Source organism: Ptiloglossa arizonensis, chromosome 13 (assembly GCF_051014685.1).
Source record: "Ptiloglossa arizonensis isolate GNS036 chromosome 13, iyPtiAriz1_principal, whole genome shotgun sequence".
Classification (NCBI taxonomy): Eukaryota; Metazoa; Arthropoda; class Insecta; order Hymenoptera; family Colletidae; genus Ptiloglossa; species Ptiloglossa arizonensis.
In genome coordinates this window covers 10,462,283-10,480,980 of record NC_135060.1, presented here as the reverse complement: position 1 = coordinate 10,480,980, position 18,698 = coordinate 10,462,283, and the positions used below count along the sequence as shown (strand labels likewise).

General features: G+C 42.7%; 1 protein-coding gene across 1 annotated transcript in view; it reads right to left on the bottom strand.

Moving 5' to 3' along the window:
* The window catches only part of LOC143153753 (zwei Ig domain protein zig-8), a 431,922-nt gene that overhangs the window by 14,245 nt on the left and 398,979 nt on the right, over positions 1 to 18,698 (bottom strand). The window contains exon 7 of the mRNA XM_076325263.1: positions 9,901 to 10,040. Within this exon, the coding sequence (XP_076181378.1) occupies positions 9,901 to 10,040 (140 nt within the window). The remainder of the gene's footprint in view (positions 1 to 9,900; positions 10,041 to 18,698) is intronic.

The window sequence follows — 18,698 nt, the reverse complement described above, 5'->3', positions numbered from 1 at the left end:
ATGGAAAATTGTAACGAGAAAGTCATCGATGAACCTCGTTACCTTTAAACTCCAGCCTCGATAATTCGAACCGACTACGTGCTCGTTCGTCTCGTAACATCGAGGTACCGGGTTCCCTGGCTCCATCGTGAAAATAATTTGGCAATAATCCTTCAAGACATTAAGCTCGCGAAATTCTACGTTAATGGCTCCCACAATCTATATAAATGCTCGGGAGATTCTACGTGTACGGTGATTTCGCGTGCATTCCGGTTCTCCGTGGAACGACCATCTTGCCGAAAATGCGGGTCGGGCGTCGAAGCGAGCAGCTTCGAAATTCCATGGCACGATTTCCAGCGTCAAAACGCTCGGGCGATTACGTTTGCCGAGGCAGCGCGGTCACCGAGGGATCGATCGTAATTCGCATCCTCGGAGCAACGTTTTCACGAAGAACGCGAGCGCTGGGTAACCGTAGGTGGACACACGTACGTCGCGAGGAACATTTGCTGGGCCGTGCAGCCCTTGTCAGTGCCCCGCACGACCGTTTGCCCGCCTGCCCGAGTCCCCTGCCCGCCAGCAAAATTTTAGACCGTGGATCCAAGCGACGCCGAACTGATTTCGAATGCGGCCCGCGGCCGTACGACCACTTGTCAAGCAAATTCCCATTACTTCCAGCATTATGCTCGCCCTTGTAGGTTACCTGCATACAACACCCAAGGTAATAACTCTCCGCCTCGCGCGTCTCGCATACCCATTGCCTTTTCGTAGGGCGTTCCTCGCGAGAACTCGCGGAGAAATGGGATCGGGAATCAACGCGTCATCGTCGAGAAACGAATGCGCGTTTACGCGAACTCACCGAAGACACGTTTACGATACGTTTGACAAATAGGTGGACGATAGGTTTCAACTGTTTCTGCTAAGAATACTTTTCTAAAATTGTGGTATCGTAATTTTAACGTAGGTTTACGAAAATGTAGCTTTGAGACAGCGTTCCGTGAGTAACGAGGGTGATAAAAGAGAAAGCAAGGGTCGGGGTAGACCCAACGAAAAAGCGATAAGGGCTTTTCCTTTTTGGAAAGGCAGTGTTGAATCGAGGAGTGTGGAGTTGATAAACGTCGTGAAACGTTGTAGAGATTTGTGTCATAGTCGCGTTATTTACCGATATCCAACTATTGTTAAAGTCTTAATTATTTATAACTTGATAAATTAATCCGCAAAATTGTAAGCCTTTTCAAAAGTGTAGAAATATTAAGATACGTTAAATACTAAAATACTCACGAACGTGTATGCATTAGCTATTACTTTTTACCAGTACAAACGAACTAGGTCAAACGAAGAATACGAAAGAAACGAGCAGTCCGAAATAACAAAAGCGTTTGAAGGAGAAACCTTGTGGATCTGTCGCTGTACACACGATCGAAAATTTAGAATTCTTTTTTTCTCTTACAATAGGTGTTTCAATCGCGAACAAAATGTTCCCGAAATAAAATTCGCACATTCCGGAATCTCGTGTAGCGTTAATTCGATTAGAAGAAATACGGACGCATATTTTCCGCGAAAAGAGGAAACGTAGAGGTGAAAAGCTCTCTTGGATAAATATTTTTCTAGCATCCATAGTTTTGGAAACGTGAAAATGAAAATAGACACTCGAGTTACCCGGAGAATTCGATGCCAGAGATATCGCGGTGTTGTTCGCGAGCCTGCTTGAAATTTTCATCGGACGTTCGCCGCTCACGAATTCGTAACTCGATAACGTTTCACGGTGACCTCGTCGCTCGCGGGACTCCGTACGCGCCAATGTCTACCGTTTCCAGCTGGTTAGCAATTCTCACGACTGACGATTTCGAACGATAACACCAATTCGTCTTGGTCGAGATTCAGGCGAGGTAGTTGTCCGTCTTTCCTTCGGCGAACAAACGCGCGTTGAAAATCCGCGCGTAACCGCAACCAATCCCTCGATTCCCGCAGGAGAACGGAAACCGTTGAAAAATTTTCATTCGCGATTATTTTTTTCGCCCATTGGCCCGGGAGAAACCAGGCCGCGCAAATTGTTTCGTCCCTCCGGGCTTTATCGTTCCGTTCCGTTTTCCCCGTGGAAAGTCGTAACCTCCGCCACGGATATGATCAAACTTCAACGTCGAGCCTGACTCGTGATAATCCCTGGTAAATAATGCACGACGCCTCCGCCGCGGGACTTCCGATACTTCCGTCGGTCCGAGCCGCGAAAAGCCGCTGTGAAAACTAGTCGAAGCCTTCGCTGAAACTTCAAAAGCCTCTTCCATCCGCGGATCTAAAGCCTGCGTTTAGCAGTACGTATCGACGCGCCCTAGCCCGCGCCCGCGCCCCATCGATTCGACTTACACGCGATTTTCGTCGGATACAAAACTTCCAAGGGCTTACGTTCTTGCTCCAGCTCGAAAGGACAAAGAATCGCGAAGGAATGTGGAGCAACGTGGCCCGAGGATCGGGTGAAGTCGACTCCTTTGAACGTATCTCTTTTTAAACTTCGAAGAATGCAACGCAAATAAAGGACTACTTCGAGGACAATTTAGTAAGGTAATGCCGAACCAGACGACGCGTACATCGTAGATATCCGACTTTTCGACATTTATACATATAAATTATGTCTGTTAATAGTTCGATACATATCGAACGTTGCTAACGAGCCTCGTTGATCGTTCGTTTCGTTTGTCTCCCATCTAGGATTTAGGTACTTTATTCGCGAGTAGAAGAATCGAACATTGAAATTTTCTCCTTTAAATTGTAATCTAGCAACATTTTGCCGAAAAATAATCAATTCTTTCGAACGCGATCAGTCGATATTAGATCCGAACGATCTTCGAGAAGGTATTTTCTTTAATCGATTGTTTTATTCGTTGTAGTTTCTACAGAATATTACGCAGAATATTACTCCGAGGATGATCGATCGTGCGTCCTAGCGTGATAGAGTGCAGATTGGTTGCGTCATTTAAAAATCAGTAGTTCTCGTGTTCGTCTAACAATTATGACACGAATAATCGATTTATCGAACTCTGGCCTAGGTGGATACAGATAATGAACAATTATGAAACGAAGATCAAATAACCGGCCAAATTTTCGATTCGAATTCCACGATGGCGCAGATTGTACGTTCAAAGATTAAAATTGAAAATTATGGGTGTATTCTTGGCGAAAGAAATATTGTAAGGTACTTGGAACAACTTAATATGGTCAGTCATTTAACAGAAATAATATCTAGAAAGAATCAGCAAATTCGGTCCGTGGAATCAACACTCCCGACACTTTGGCGCGCTACTGTCTTCGCTTCCTGCACTTTGTACCATCTCGCTATATTTCTTCCATAAAGTACGCGCCTATATTTTACGTCCGACTCTTTATGACGTTTCCTCTGTTTGAATTCGAAAGAACACAGGCCTGGATACGCGAGCTTTCAAGAACATATGAAACTATACGAACAAAGCCATGCTTTCTGCTCTCTCCTTTATCTACGTTTTTAAAAGAAGAATCACCAACACCTCATAAGAATCGAGTTCTCTCTAAGACCGTTTAAACGTACGCAATCTATGCCGTAAAAGTTCGTCCAAATGTTTAGAACATCATTTACGAAATAAAAAGTCAATTTTTTATCATCTTCCACTACGTAAACGTTTTTGGTGATGGGAGATATTTGGAAATTAAACATCAGTTTACGATGGTTCTTGGTAATTTGTTAATTGTATTTCTGTTGCTGGAAAAAATGTTTACCAAAAGGCAAGAGGGATTCCTCACTGAGGAATACCTCACTGAATCCCCGATTTTAACTCTCTTAGAGCACTATTTTTCTTATCTAGCCGCGTCCTATTCCTCCTCTTTGCGAAGCAATGTGATTGATAGTAAAATGAGAAATTGATCGTGTGGTCGATCCACTACGACCAATCGTATCCGCGTTCCTTCCGCCAGTTATTTTCCCATATAGTACAAGAGAAACCTACCATATTCGCAAGATTCGCTATCGAAAAACGGTGGTGATCTCGGACGCGATTACCACCATCGTGTTTAAGTGACTGCACTGTCTTTCGATTCACTGTCGGTGATAATCACCCTGTACAAAGCACGCGCTAGGTGTCTTCCTATCGGGGAGGCGTTCGAAAGCGAAGATGGAAAAGCACGATTCTGATGGTCGGGGGATGGTTGAAATCGCGAATAAAGGGGAAAGGAAGGAGAAGAAAGGAAACGGGAAAGCAGTTGGGAATATCGGGGAGGGAAAGTAGGGTGGGTCGAATTGGGGGAGGACTCTCGTGAAGAGGGAAACGGGTCGACCTGAATATCTCCGGTGAACTTTTCCATGAATACGCCATGCACGAGCACCGGTTGGGAGCGCGAGGGTGAGGCCAGGGGTAGGGGTAGTGGCATACGAAACACTGCGGTTACTCGAGGATCGGAAACCGGAAGGGAAATGAGAAAGGACGGCTGACGAGGGCGAGGTGAACGGACCGGTGGCAGGAGAGTGGGGGAGGGGGAAGGGGAATAAATTTGAAACTTAGTCGTACAAAGCTCCCTGTACCTCCGGGCCTGTAAATTGGGAACACCGAATTCTGAAAACAGTCACGAGGAGGAGAGGTGTGCGTTACTTTTTGAGTGGACGGTGTTCCGAAAATGTTTGCTTTACCACCTGTTACGTCGCGCTCCGCTGGGGGATTCGTGTAAACACGGCGATGAATTAGGGCGAGAGCGAAGATCATGGTAACGATGAGAAGCGTGATTAATCGAACCGGTGTTGTTCCAGCCTGCTAGTATTCCGACATGAATCGCGAATGGATTTCTGATGGTCGAGAACCCGTTACTCCTGCGACGACCAACGATCCGCATATATGATTTTCATTCAGCTATAGCGAACCCTTCCGCGTAGACGTCTACCTATCGCGTTAACTAGGGACACGGAGTTCTTACCACCGCTAACGATATTACACCGTTACCCGAATCGTGCGTTCGTCGAAACCTGATATTAAAATTGAGTGCAAGAATTTTGTTCACCAGGTGTTCTTCTTTGAAGTTCGGTAATATCCCATGTCCGATTTCCTTGGAAAGCACCTGATCTACCGGATGCGTTCTTTGATCTTCGACGACAGTTCCGAGTATGCGACCTTTGACGCTTCCTGATACCCAAAGCGACGCTCTAAATTTACCTTTTACGTCGACGTTGTTATTCTCTCGCCGGTGAACTTTTACACGTGATTTTCGCAAAATTTACTAATTTTTCAAACCTTACAAATCTCGTAAACGAAAGATTCTCCAACGAAAATTTCAAACGCGTTGAATATCGCTCAAAAATATCGGACCAGAATATCCGGAATTTAACGGATCTTCTCGTTTCTCGGACTATTTTCTCCGCAATGAATGAAACAATCGACGAAACGATCGAATTTCTTCGATCTACTCGTTTCTTTCGAATCGATACCGGCCGTGTCTCGCGAAAGGCATCGTTAACCGGATAAAGCTCCACCGAACCGCCTCCTTTTGAAAAGTGTTCCGATTATAAGTTTCGAACGAGTGTTCGTGAAATGGCGCGACAGACGGTGGTGTACCCCGATCGGAAGTTGTTCGGCGGTTTCAGCGAGTGCCTCTTCAGTCCAGCGTCGTGTTTAATAACGGAGCGGTAGACTATTTTCTTCGAGTAGCTGCCGGTCGAGGACGACGTCGACGGTTACGCAAACGTCTCGAGGGAAATGAAAATCGAGATGAAACGGGAACGGGGGGACGAGGAGGGGGTCCGCGAATAGCAATCGAGGCAGCCGTCATCGGCAGGAAACTTCATGACTCCGTTGCGTTCACCTCTTTCGAGATTACTCATCCGTGCCCCCGCGGCTTGGTTTTCACAAACTGGTAGGGACGAACTACGGTAGAACGAAGAAAGAAACAGGATCGGCGGTGTGGGGGGAGGGGGGGCGCGATAATAGACAGCGTGCCGTTGAAAAGCCATGGAAAATCAATTATCGAGCGTGCAAAAGTCTGGAAAATTATATCGATAGGCGGCCGTTCGCGAAGCTCGGCTATAACCTTTCGTTCTCCTTGGACCCTCCCAAACACCGTTATCAGCGAGCAACAGAGCCCCCCTCCCACCCCCCCTCTCGTATTCGCTATAACTTGGAGCGCACGCGGACTAGAGACTCGATAGATGACCCCTCTCGATAAGCTGCTAAGCGAGCCCGCTGTATATTATAGTTTGCGCTCCTTGAAACCTTAGAAGGGGGCTAGTTCATCGACTCGGACTCCATGTTGCGGCACGATGAATTTTCGAGCGTAACGAAGTTCGAGCGCACGGCAATTCGTCGTAATGTTAACTTCGTCGTTGAACACGGCTCCCTGTCGCGTCTAGGATTCTAAAGTGCGTTTCGCGACAGGTTAATTGGATCCATCGCAGGTATTAATTGCACCGTCTCGCGCGATAATATTCACGGCGTAACGTTCGAGACGAGCCCGAATTCGCATCACTGCGCGTAATTGTATCGTTTTCAACGAAGATGGAACGGAATATCGGGTTCGATGGGGAACAAGACACCGACGCACCGTTTCGATTCTAACGTTGTGATATTTATAAAACGGTTACGGAAATTTCAGTTCCTGCGCGAGAACATCTCCGATGCTGTTGACTCGTAAAGATTCACTCGTAACTTGTCGAAGTTTCAAACTTCGTCCTATAGAATTTTAGTTGATGTTGAAAAAACTACGGTACTTCCGAACAGTTTTGTCTGGGTAATTCTACGTTCGTTGAAGAAACGTGTCTCGCGAGAAGAGTAGATGAACAAGGGAAGTAAATTCTTCGATGGACTTTTGTAGAACGTCGCGTTAACTTCGCGCGAATTAAATTAGAAATACTGCCGATGACGTTTCATCAAGAGCTCTAATTCTAATTGAATACGTAAGTAAACTAACCCGAGCGTGTTCGAGAAATATCACGGTTCATTCGAGTACAATTTTAGTTTCGTGTCTTCTCTTGATCCTCGAGAGTGTGATTTTGTTCGTTTTGAATCTTTACTTTAGGAATTGTACGTTCAGAGTTAATTAAAGAAAGTGTGTAATGTACACACAAGGTAACGTAAGAAAATACGCACGATCGGCGATATTAAATTGCTCCGTCGGTTAGAAAATTATAGAATTCCCTACGAGTAAAACTTTTGTTGCTCGAGCGAACACTTATCTCCTTCGCGCGGTCCACCACGGTCTGAAGTTTAATATGAGTAAGCGAAAAAAGGACACTGGAGAAAAAAGGATAGGTCCGCGTAGAAGATTGGACACAGTTCAGGGAAAACGCTGAGCAAGGAGAAAACGTAATATAAGAAATAATAAATGGTGTGTCTAGTGTTTTGTTAAGAAAAACGTGCATTTTTGGCACGTTTGTTACTTGTTTCGCGAAAATATTTCGCTGTATCTCTTCTTAAATGTGTTATAATTTTATCGAACGATATAAACTGAACGACTGTTCGGATTGTTTCCGTGCACGATGTTAATTGCTCGCAGATGTGCACGCGGAAAACTGTTGTCATTATTCAACGTACAACGATTGCTCGTTCTAGTGGCAAAATTTCAATGCTGCGTACGCATCCATTATAAATTGTCTTTTGTCGTTTGAGAAATGACTATTACGAACGAGGGTTTAATTACGCGAAATGGCAGTTCCACTGAACGGTGAAGTACACGGAAAATGTAAACGGCAATGGCGAGCCCAAACAGCGTTACCGTACAACGCGTCCAAGTTAGTGTTGGAAATTAAGTCCTTGAGCCCTTTGTGAGCGTACCGTGCAGCTTGTACAAATTGAGTTACATGTATATCTGAGAACCCTGTATTACGATGTTCCAATCAGTCAACTGGAAACATTTTCTTGCCAAGGTAGTACGTTTTCAGCGAAAAGTATTTTCTCGCCAAAAAGAAGATTAATGATTGACTAACCGGCGTTCCAAAGTAATATAAAACTGGCTGCAGTGCTTTTCGAATACTTCCCCGTATTCTCGAAACGTGTACGTCGATAAACTGGTTTCTCTCTGTTCGAATGATACTATTCTTCGATAAATATCTATATTTCGATGTAAATGAAAAAATTACTGGTCGTGAATAATAGCGCGATATTCGAGGCGTTCAGGATACAGAATTGAGCTAAATTTACGATACTATTGAAACGATTTCGCTCTTCCAAATAGTATTCAATTTTTTAAATGATTCGATATTTTTAAATTTGAGTAGGTTGAAAGGAATTGTCACATTTCGTTTCGGAGAAATAGCTTTTTAATTTGCTTTTAAATTTCTCTGGAATTTAATTTCTTCTGTAATAATCAACGTATCACGGTCTTGACTTTAGCTTCGAGTTATTATTCGTGACTTTATTTTAAAGTTATTTGTTTCAGCAACCTGTACCACTTTGCAAGAGATGCTCGAAATGGTCATCTTGCGCTTCGATAACGTAAACGTTTCATCCTCGATAGTGTTACTTTTTCCATAGGTTCTTCCTGCTTTTCTTATTCTCCGTTTATTCATTTCGTACAATAATATTCTTTTAAATATTTATAAATTACATCATTGATCGTAACACGGAGAATGAAAACGTTCTCTATATTATTTTTAACAACGGAATTTCTTTCAGTTGTTGTCCGACTGGAGCTACAGAGGCTCGCTGGGAAGAGGTTGGAATTTCAGCGTTTAAAAATTTGCTCTCGACAATAAAATTCCTCCGTCACTAGAGCTGTTCCGCGTTGTTAAACTTTGCGGTGATCGCAACACGACTTTCGCTCGTATTTCCACGGGCGTTCGCGGTTTTGTTTCGTACAAAGTTTACTCTCGAACTTAAAAAGGCATTGCTGGTTATTAAAACGTCACTGTGAAAGAATTTACAGACTCAGGTGGACGTGTCGCGCAATTCCTGCATCGTGCGTGTTTGTATCGCTACCAGCTCGCGAGATAGGACGCTGAATGCGGAATATGCGCGCGAGCGCCGTGCATAATTTTCAGTTACGTCGCATAATTCACTTTGACGTATATTCAAAGTCCGCCGTGAAAAATACACGGAGCCATTGGGCGTAGCTAATGCAAAAAGGGCGGCCCTTTTCAAACATTCCATAGGTGATGATTCCACTGGAATCTTAATCCCGAACATTTCATGAATAAAGATGAACCGTGTGACGTAAAAATGGCAATGACACGGTTGCTCGAACGTGAACCCTTTCTCTCGCGATACCATTTGAAATCGTTTGTAACGGTTGTCAAATTTATCTCTACCAGATACGTATACGAATCCACGAATAGGAAATTGCGTAGTAATTGTACATCGATGCGAATCTTGCGTAATTTTCAATTTTGAGAAAAATATAAAATATAACATTCAATCTCTTGGATTATTCAACTTTATATTAATTTCCAAAGAGGCTCCAAACTGGTTAAAATCGTTGGACAAAATGCTCGATTAATATTTTCTGATTCAATTAACGTTTACAATCGACAAGATACCATAGAGCTGTCTACAGATTTCGAACAATATTTCAACTAATACGACACGAATACAAACTGTAAATACTTTATTAACACACAACTATTAGAACGTGTTTCACTTTGCGAGATATTCTTCTTTATCTGTATACATCTGCTCGCTGGTTTCCAGATAAACATTACGTATCTTCGCCGAGGAGGAGGGAAATAAAGTGAACGAAACGTTCATTAGTGACATAATGCTTGAATGGTCACTATTGTTTGATAATTTAATAATTCGGGTACTCGAGTTTGCGCGTCGCCTTGGCCGAGAAAACTCGAATACGCCCCATGGCAAATACGGCGCGGTGTCCGAATTAACTCGGACACGGTGGGGTACGGCGAACGCGTTAATAACGTACACGAAAGCAAATACACACCTCCTAAAAATGATCGGTTGGCCGCACTGAACAAACGTTAAAACGTACCATTTAACACGTGAACGGAGACCGTGGTGGCTGCCGCCACATCCGCCAGGGCGCAACTGTAGTTCCCGCTATCCTTTTTGTTCGCGTTTGCTATGTAGAGCCTGGATGTAGCACCGCTGGCGCCCATGTCCGTCTTCACGCTGAAACAGAAAGCAGAAGGTTCGTGTAAAACGGAACCCTACGGTCGGTGTCTGTGTCCGTTTTGTCCCTCGAACGGAAAGCAGACGTTCCGTTGCGGTGACTTCTTCCCGTTGGCTCCTGCAGGCTTTGGAAAATACAGAAGACGGCGGTGAAGGGGCTTGCTTCGAACCCACGGAAAAAAGTGAAGATGGCGGTGCGGGGATGGAGGAATCGGATAAAGGAAGAAGAGGAAGGATAGCAGAGGACGGGAGGAAAGGACAGCGGTGAAAAATGGTCCGCGAGAAAACTGTTATTCCGTTTCGTAGGTCGTCGACCTATTCTTCCGCGGAATCAAACACCGAACAGGACCCGTGGAGCTTCCAGAGATATGAAAACCTTCGTGGATTTCACGAAAACGTTATTCTTGATCGATTATCGGATAATTTGTGTATCTCGAGTGGGACGATTCCGTCCATAATACAGTAAAGAGATAAAAAGAAGATCTCTGGAAGTAATTTCGGGGTCGTAGCGCGTAGGATGTTCTAATCAACCTTCGCGAGACTGACTAAGAAAAATGACGCACGTTGTCTACATTCCCCTTGAACATGGACCGTGTTCCCCTTAACTCGGGGATCATCTTACGAGATCTACACCATCTACCATTATTAGGGTCTACCTATTTCTAGATACACGAAAAGTGTTGGACGCGTAGGGACATTTCTCGTCGATCCAGAAGATTGTCGAAATATAAATTAATAGTGGATCAGTCTGTTGGAGATATTTTATGGATATCTTCTTATCTTCTTGGTGCAATGATTAATTTAAAAAAATAATCGCTACAAACGTCTTCGACGGTTTCAATTACTGGAAGATCGGTGACGTGTATTCTATCAATCGGTACTCGGAACGCGAGTAGTGTTTTTCGTGCATCTGTCCGATTATGAGCAGAATCGACCGAGCAGAACGTTCACTTTGCAAAAACTGGTCTAGCCACCACAGATGCGTGCAAGGTGCCAGACTTTCGACTAAACTAAGATTGATAATGTATGTTCCAGCATTTGGCTGATCTGTAATACAGTTCATCCGTGATAGCATCGACAAGTTTTTCGATGGAAAGAGTACATTGTACACGATTGTAGATCGTACAATCTTATAAATCGACGAGACTCCCTTCTGTACAAAATCTTGGAACAGGGTCTGAGAATATATCCTCCAATTTTGATAATGTACTCGAATTGCTGTCACTTGGAAAATATTCTTAATTCCACGTATCCTAACACTCTCTTTAAATACTATACTCGAAGTTACAATTGCTCCGACGTTGCACAAATTTTTTAATTCCATTTCAACACAAAGCTATAAGAATAGGTTAGAATATTTTTTTAGCGACTGATGGGGTTGGTAAAACCACGAACGTGATACATGGTTTGTATTTTACGTTAACAATATTGTATAGTCGGATCGAATATGTATTTCACATCGTGAGAATCTCAAAGAACGTTACAAAGAACGCTTGGACAACGCGAAATAATCGCATGTCGTTTCTGATCGATTATTCTCCGTTTTGTACCTCGTCGGTGGCACGAGTAAAGAAGATAGAAAAAATCAATAAAGTGTCAGAAATTGTTACGAAATACTCTCGTAATCGCGTTTCAATCTTCGACCAACCGACCTGTTTTTCGTGTAGTCGAAGAATTGCACGTTTCTTCTCTCCGAGCAGTATGGAGGAGTGGGGAATAAGGAAAGTGTAAATCAAGTTGCACCCTTCGCGAGGCGTTTGGTCCTGACAGATCGACCGCTCCTATTACGTGTCCTTAAAACAGCCTTGGTGCCCGCCTTATCCAAGGTGAAACAATTTCATTCAATTTACGAGACGCGCCTCCTGGTAATGACGTAAACGAGTTTACGCGTGTATCCCGTATGCCGACAGAATCGTTCCGACAATTTCTTTTCGCGTGTTCCGCGTCTTCGACGTTATCGAATTACAGACGGGGATACGACCCTTCAACGCGCGATAGAATCAATTTCATTGGTAATAAGAAACGGAGACGATCTTTATTGAGAACGCGTCGTAAATTCCCCGTCGTAGATTAACGATACTTTTATGTTCGGTACTGAATTATTTTCCATTTATCTGGTTTTACCTCTTCGAGAATAGCGTTTCTTTACCTTCTTAGGACTCAATCTATTCATCGAATTATCGTGATAGATATTTTGATGTTGGTATATTAATTATGGAAAAATAATTGATCAGATAGTAAAAGTGATTTTCTATTTATTTGGTTTCTTATTAGGCAAATGTGTGATACAAGACTAATGAAAAATGAAGTACACGAGTATATAAGAGAGATATGGGTAAAGTGTTGTTATTAAAACGTAACTTTTACGTTGGTCTACGTGAAATTACTAATGTATTAGGATTTAGGGAATATAGTTATTCCTGAATGTAAAACTACGTATTAAGATAATTCGAGCGGGACTCTAGATAATTTTATTCATAGATACCCTACCAGTAATTGTTATTTTGATAAACATATTGGGACAATGTTGTTAGTTGTTCACATTTTAACACAGTGTTTTAAATTGTCGAACGCAGTGCTGCGTTTCTTGTATAATGAAAAACAGTTGCAGATAAAACGAAAATAAATCATGTTAACCCAAATTCCGAATCAAACACAATGTAAACTTTGTATTGGTTTATTCTGAACGATTCATTTCGACAAATATTTAATTAAACTTTACCGTCGAATTTGCGAAACTCGATTCACGGTGGAAAAAAAAAAAAAAAATATCACGATTCAACGGGAGCGGTAACGATATCACGAAACGAAATTAATCGAATCAGGAACAAATGACATTTTCCACGTTTCCAATAGCGCGCGAACGCAAGCTTTATACAGAGCTCGTTCGAATGCGAACATCCTGTATCACTTCGTACTTCAGACTCTGTGGTTATCGTTCCGTGGTTTGGAAAAAAGAACAGAAAAGGCTATAGAATTTCAAACAAAGGGGACAAAGAAACGTTGAATCTGGGGACAAAATCAAATTTTGTCGATCGAACTAGTGTATTCAGGTTATCGACGAATCCTTCTCGAAGATAATATTCGAAGATTATCGCAAGTGGAAAACGAAATACGTAGGTACGAGGATCGCTGTATTTGAAACTGTAGATGGAAAAGGAATTCAACGACGTGGTTGTTGGAATAAGATTCTAATCTTCGTCGTTTTATTCTAACGAATAGACCTATTCGAACCTAAAAGCTCCAAACGATTCCAGCCTATAAGAGACAGCTGTCTAAGAGATTCGGTAATCTTCGTTCGGAAGCAATATCGTAACACTTGGGGAACACTTGGATACTTAAAGTTAGGGCCGTATATCCCTACGAGTCCTTGGGTAGAAGTGTTCTCGATTGCCAATTTATTGACACTCTCGAATAGGGACCCAACTCTCTTGTTCTATCGTTTCGTTCGAAGAGAGCGTATAACAAACACAAAAACCAAAAGTCAATCTTGCTAATCGTAGCCAGTATTTTTCGGATCAATGTTTCGCATCGAATTCTCTTTTTATTTGCAACAAGCTTTCTTCGTCAGTATCTAGTTAAATTGTGTAACTTGTTCATCGAGGCTGCGTTAGCTTTTTCGAAGAAAAATTATTAATTGCTTACGCGATACAGGGATAGGTGAACAAAAATATTTTTGATCACGTTGAATGATCAATCTAATACCTATTCTATTAACTTATTATCCAAGGACTAAATTATTCTCTCTCTCTCTCTCTCTACAAAACACACGAGGCACGTATCCACTTCTTTGTTAAAAGTTGTACTGAACAATTTCTATTTGTGGACATCTTAGAAGTGACAATTGTCGATAACATTTATTACGAAGACTGTCACTTGTCTATAAAACAGTATCAAAACGAAGACAACTATATTATATTCGATTCAAATTAGATACTAGATACGAGTTCGTAAGATACTAGATTCTTCTAAAAATTATATTATACTCGAGTGATCTTCTAATACAAAAGAGTAAAATTTACAACGAAACAAATACAGGCGCATGAAAAAGCTTTATTTCTATAACGATCGAAGGGTGCATCGATCTATCAGTCCTTCGTTCCTCGGTAATAACCTTTGCATTGGTTAACAAACCCGAGTAGAGCTTTCGTCTGACAAATGAATATACGTTATGTAAGAGAATCTAATTGAACGATGGGTGATCGATGAGTGCCATCGGAGTCCGAGAGTCAACGGGTAAAGAGCGAATGTCTAGACAGTTTTTAATGAACGTACGGAATTTCAGGGTGACGGAATATTGTATAGAGGTGAACGAAACATTTCTATGTTAGAGTAATCGAGTCTAGACCAGTCGACGCGAGAGCGAATATTTAGGTTCGAGATCGATCGTAAACGAAGTTCGTCTTGAAATGTTCGTAAAGTTTCAGACGGAAAGAGACACGTGGAATTAGTGTATCGTGCACGTGAGAGAGTCTCCAGGGAGCATTACGATTGAACAGAGGTTATCCCGTGAGAGACTCTGCACAAGTGTCGATCGAGATTCAAAGGTAGAGTTTGTTAGAGAGTCGATAGAGAGAGAGCGAAGTTTAAAGAGTAAAGAGAAAAAGCGAAGAGCGGAGGATAAAAAGGAGCATCGAAGAGTACAAAAGTTTGGAACGGTTTAAATACTATTAAGTACAGTCGATACTAATACGAAAACTCCTGTTGCTCATCTTGCACGACCGCTCAATACTTCTATACTACCGAAACTTTCAAAACTGTTATAACAACACTCTACTTTATTATTATTTCTCAGATATACACTTCGAGGTAAAATTAAAGAATTGTTAATTTAGAGCCGAATAAACGTTTGTATTCGAAAAATTTCAAATGTGAAAGCTTCTATTTTCTCATTTCTGAATCAAACTTTCTCGAAGATGTTTCTCTACTCCGATGTAGAGCGAGAAAGCAAAAATGGTTCTGTTTTTCGAAAATTTTCCAAATTTAAACGACTCGCTTTTCATTCAAAATAGGTCATATCGGTGACAAGAAATCTTACACGAGCTTTCAATAATTCATTGCAAAGGGAAAACATACGCCTTCAAATTGATCGTAAAAAGAATTATGAAGGAAATTTACCAAACTCCGTGACACGGTTTGAACTTGAAACATTTTCGAAGAGAAGAATCATCTTCGCGTTACATTCTTCGCGAATGTAACTCTTCGAAAAAATGTAATCTCAAGATAAAAACTTATCGGTCTTCCGTTTTGAAACGAGCCTAGGTACGCAGCTGCACCAGAGTTCGTTTCGCGAAGTTACAGCGATTCGAACATCGCCAATTTCTTCCGCTCGAAATTAAGGATTCTTTAATGTTCCAGCAAACGTATATAATACACAACATCGCTATAAAGTCTTCGTTAGCTTTGTCGTGACACTCGAGACCGCTGCAACGTTACCTGGAAACACCAACGACAGAATGCGCGGTTCGCGTTCCCGGTAAGAAGTAAAATAAACCTAAACTCGCGGAAAGGAAACGCGAAATAACGGTACGACAGAGTTCTTGGCAATTGCACGCATCGCGAATTGCAAACAGTTATGTTACCGGACTCGCGTAAGTGGAAGGCTGCAAAAGGGGGTTGAAGAGCGGAGCGGCGAGTCATTAAGCAGGAACTGCACCGGGCCTCTTCTGGATATGAAGGTGGGTTTTAAAGGAGCCGGCTAAGGAGGTCGGAAAAACGAGCAGAGCAAAGATGCCGCAAAAGCGGAGAAGGGCGGCGACGTCGGACGTGGAGGCGAAGAGGGTTGCCAGAGAGGGGGAGGGAAGTCGGGAAATGAGGCTGCTGCCGCGCATTCCACCGCGTCGGACTGGTTTAAGAATTCATTCGGATCGCCGGGATGCCGCGACGTGGCATCCTGTAACCCCCATCCGAGCCCGCAACTACTTCCTTGCTTTCAACTGGTCGCGTAAAGAGTACCAGCTAGGTCCTTTGAGAATAACGCATCGGGAACCTTCCACCGAGGCGCCGCAAGGGAAACCGTTAGGGCGTTAAGAGCACTTGTTGCCACCCCGTTATCGTTACTCTTCTCGCCGCGCTACTTGCTCTTCCGTCTCCGGGAAATACCCCACCCTTCCTCTCCGCCACCCCAATCCTCGCCCAAGACCGTTTCGTTCGACTGTCGCACCTATGAAAGGGACAGGAGTTAAATGGTTTCGGGGTTGCGCGATCAAGTTTCCTCCTTTGCCCTATTTTTAACCAAACCGAACGCGAAATATTGAGGGTGGCCCAATTGTCACCGGTCGATTTTGATTTTCAATGAAACTCAAACGGTTTAAGCAATCTTCATATTTTCTTTTTTATTTGAAAGTAAACATTTGGGAGTTAATAATGGAACGAGATATCTTCCAAATGGCTGCCTTTGTTGTTTTTAAAGATCAATCTTTTCTCAAGATTTGTCACGACGTTTTCGCACAAACTCGGATCGATTTCACCGATGATGCGTTTGGTGTTATCTTTCAGTGATCCAGAAGAAAAAAAGTCAAAGGTGTCAAATCGTACAAACTTGGTGGCCAATTGATATCACTTCTTCGAGAAGTTATACGCTGAGGAAATTTTGTTTGCTAAAGTGCCATTGTTTCGTTCGCTGGGTGACAAGGAGTACCATCTTACTGTAGGTAAACTGTGAAACCAATTGCCAAACTACGGTAGGAATTATTTATAGGTAGCGAGCAGGGACTGACAAGGGAACATATTAGCGATGGGTGCGTTACTTTTTCTTTTCTTAAGCCGCGGTGAGTCGAGTTTCAGGGCCGAAAGCTACGAAGTTTCATCCCCCTTGACATTGTCTCGTAAATTATCCAAGGTGTAAGAAAGTTTCTTTTTTTTTTTTAAGAAATTTCTACTTTTGATGGATGTTGTACGTATCGGTGGAAGAGATCGGTTGAAGAGGGAACGAATAGCTTTTTTTATCTTTATTTTCGAGGCGTTCGAAAAGACGGTGTAACGAAGTACCTCTATTTTCTTTTGACAGTACTCGTTACCATTTAGAAAAAACAGGGTTTCTGTTGTACGTAGAATTGGAGTTTTCGAATAACTTGTGAGAATTTCTTTGTAAAAACCGGGATGCCGGCGTATTTAAGTCGCTCCTGGGCGTAGAACGTTGAATTTCTCCTGCTGAGTCGAATATAGAAATTCTTGCACCGCTTCTAGGGGTCAAGTGGGTAGGATGAACCACAGAAGCGACGTTCTACCATGGTGTTTGTAAAAAGCTTCTCGTCTGATTTGGAGTTTAAGCTCTTTTGACGACGGGGCTGGTACGCGCTGGAAATCCAAATGCACTGCATTTTGATTTCTCAAGCCAGGTTTGCAAGTTCCTAAGTCGTTCTCTAAGGTTCGGTACTAAAGAGACCACGAGGTTTATTTTAAAATTGGGCGCAGTCGACTCTACTCCGTTTTATTATGATTCCTAAAGTGTCTAATAAAAAAAGTAACCGGAAGCATAAACTATGTAATGAAATTTTGGAGCTTTCGAGCGTGGTTCTAAATTGCTTGCTATATTCCGAGATGGAATATTTAAAACGTTAATTAACCATTTATCTGCCGAATCTTTTTTTTTCTGTAATTGATCTAAAACAACACGCTTTCTCGCCTCGCTTCTAAAATATCGAAAGGTAGCTATAAAAATACATTTACGAAACTTCCACCAAAAACTTTACATTACTGCTTATATTTTACTCTTGATCATTTGAGCGACCGTGCACACAGTCCCGTTTTTCTGTACAATACAGCCCAAGTTAATTCGAACGCGACGGTTACGTGATTTAATTTTACGATACACACGCATCGAAAGTAATCGTACGGTTTTTGGTGGTTCGCGATTCGAAAATAATCGCGAAATAAAAGAAAGCTTGGAATCTTTCAACGATTCTCGAATAACGCGATAGCGCTCGATTTCAGACCGCGTTCAAGTTTGCGGAAAGACGAGATCAAAACGAGCCGGCCAGCGACGTTTGTAATTCAGGTCGACTGTTGTTCCCTTTGCTGGCGCGTCACAAGAGAACACGTGTGACGATAATTGCCTACCGGACTTCGTGTAACAAAGCTCGTGACATCGATCCATGCGATCTCTGCTCGCTCTGGAATTCTCCCGATTGGCACCCTGGGAGAGATATCCACGCCATTTACCATTCCGCGGCTGTCCTCTTCTGCGAGCACAACACGTGTCCGTGTTTCGCGCACCCCGTTGGGCCATTTTCCCTCGCGAAGCTTTTTAATGCTCCCAGCGTGTGGAGAAAATAGTAAACTTTCCGCGAACGGGCGTCGACCGAATAGGAGGTAAAAGAACAGGCAAAAACGCGGCAACAGAGGTTTGAAACACAATTTGGAATCCCATGTAAATGAGAATCGGGGAAAAGTTTGCTAAATACCAACTTTCTGATAGAAAATGGATTCCAGTACGTGATAGGGATTCCCAGTATCCAGTTTTCCAACGAGATAGAGTAATTCCCGCAGTTGAGCGACACAAATTTTATTCACGGTCGAAATAGCGAAATCATTCCCTTCACTGTTTATGTTTACGATGTGTGAACCATCGATTCGCGCAGCTGCGAGAAAGACCACCGTGCTTTATTGTACGCTGAATCGAATGAAAATTAAAATTCTTGTATTCGACTTTGTTAA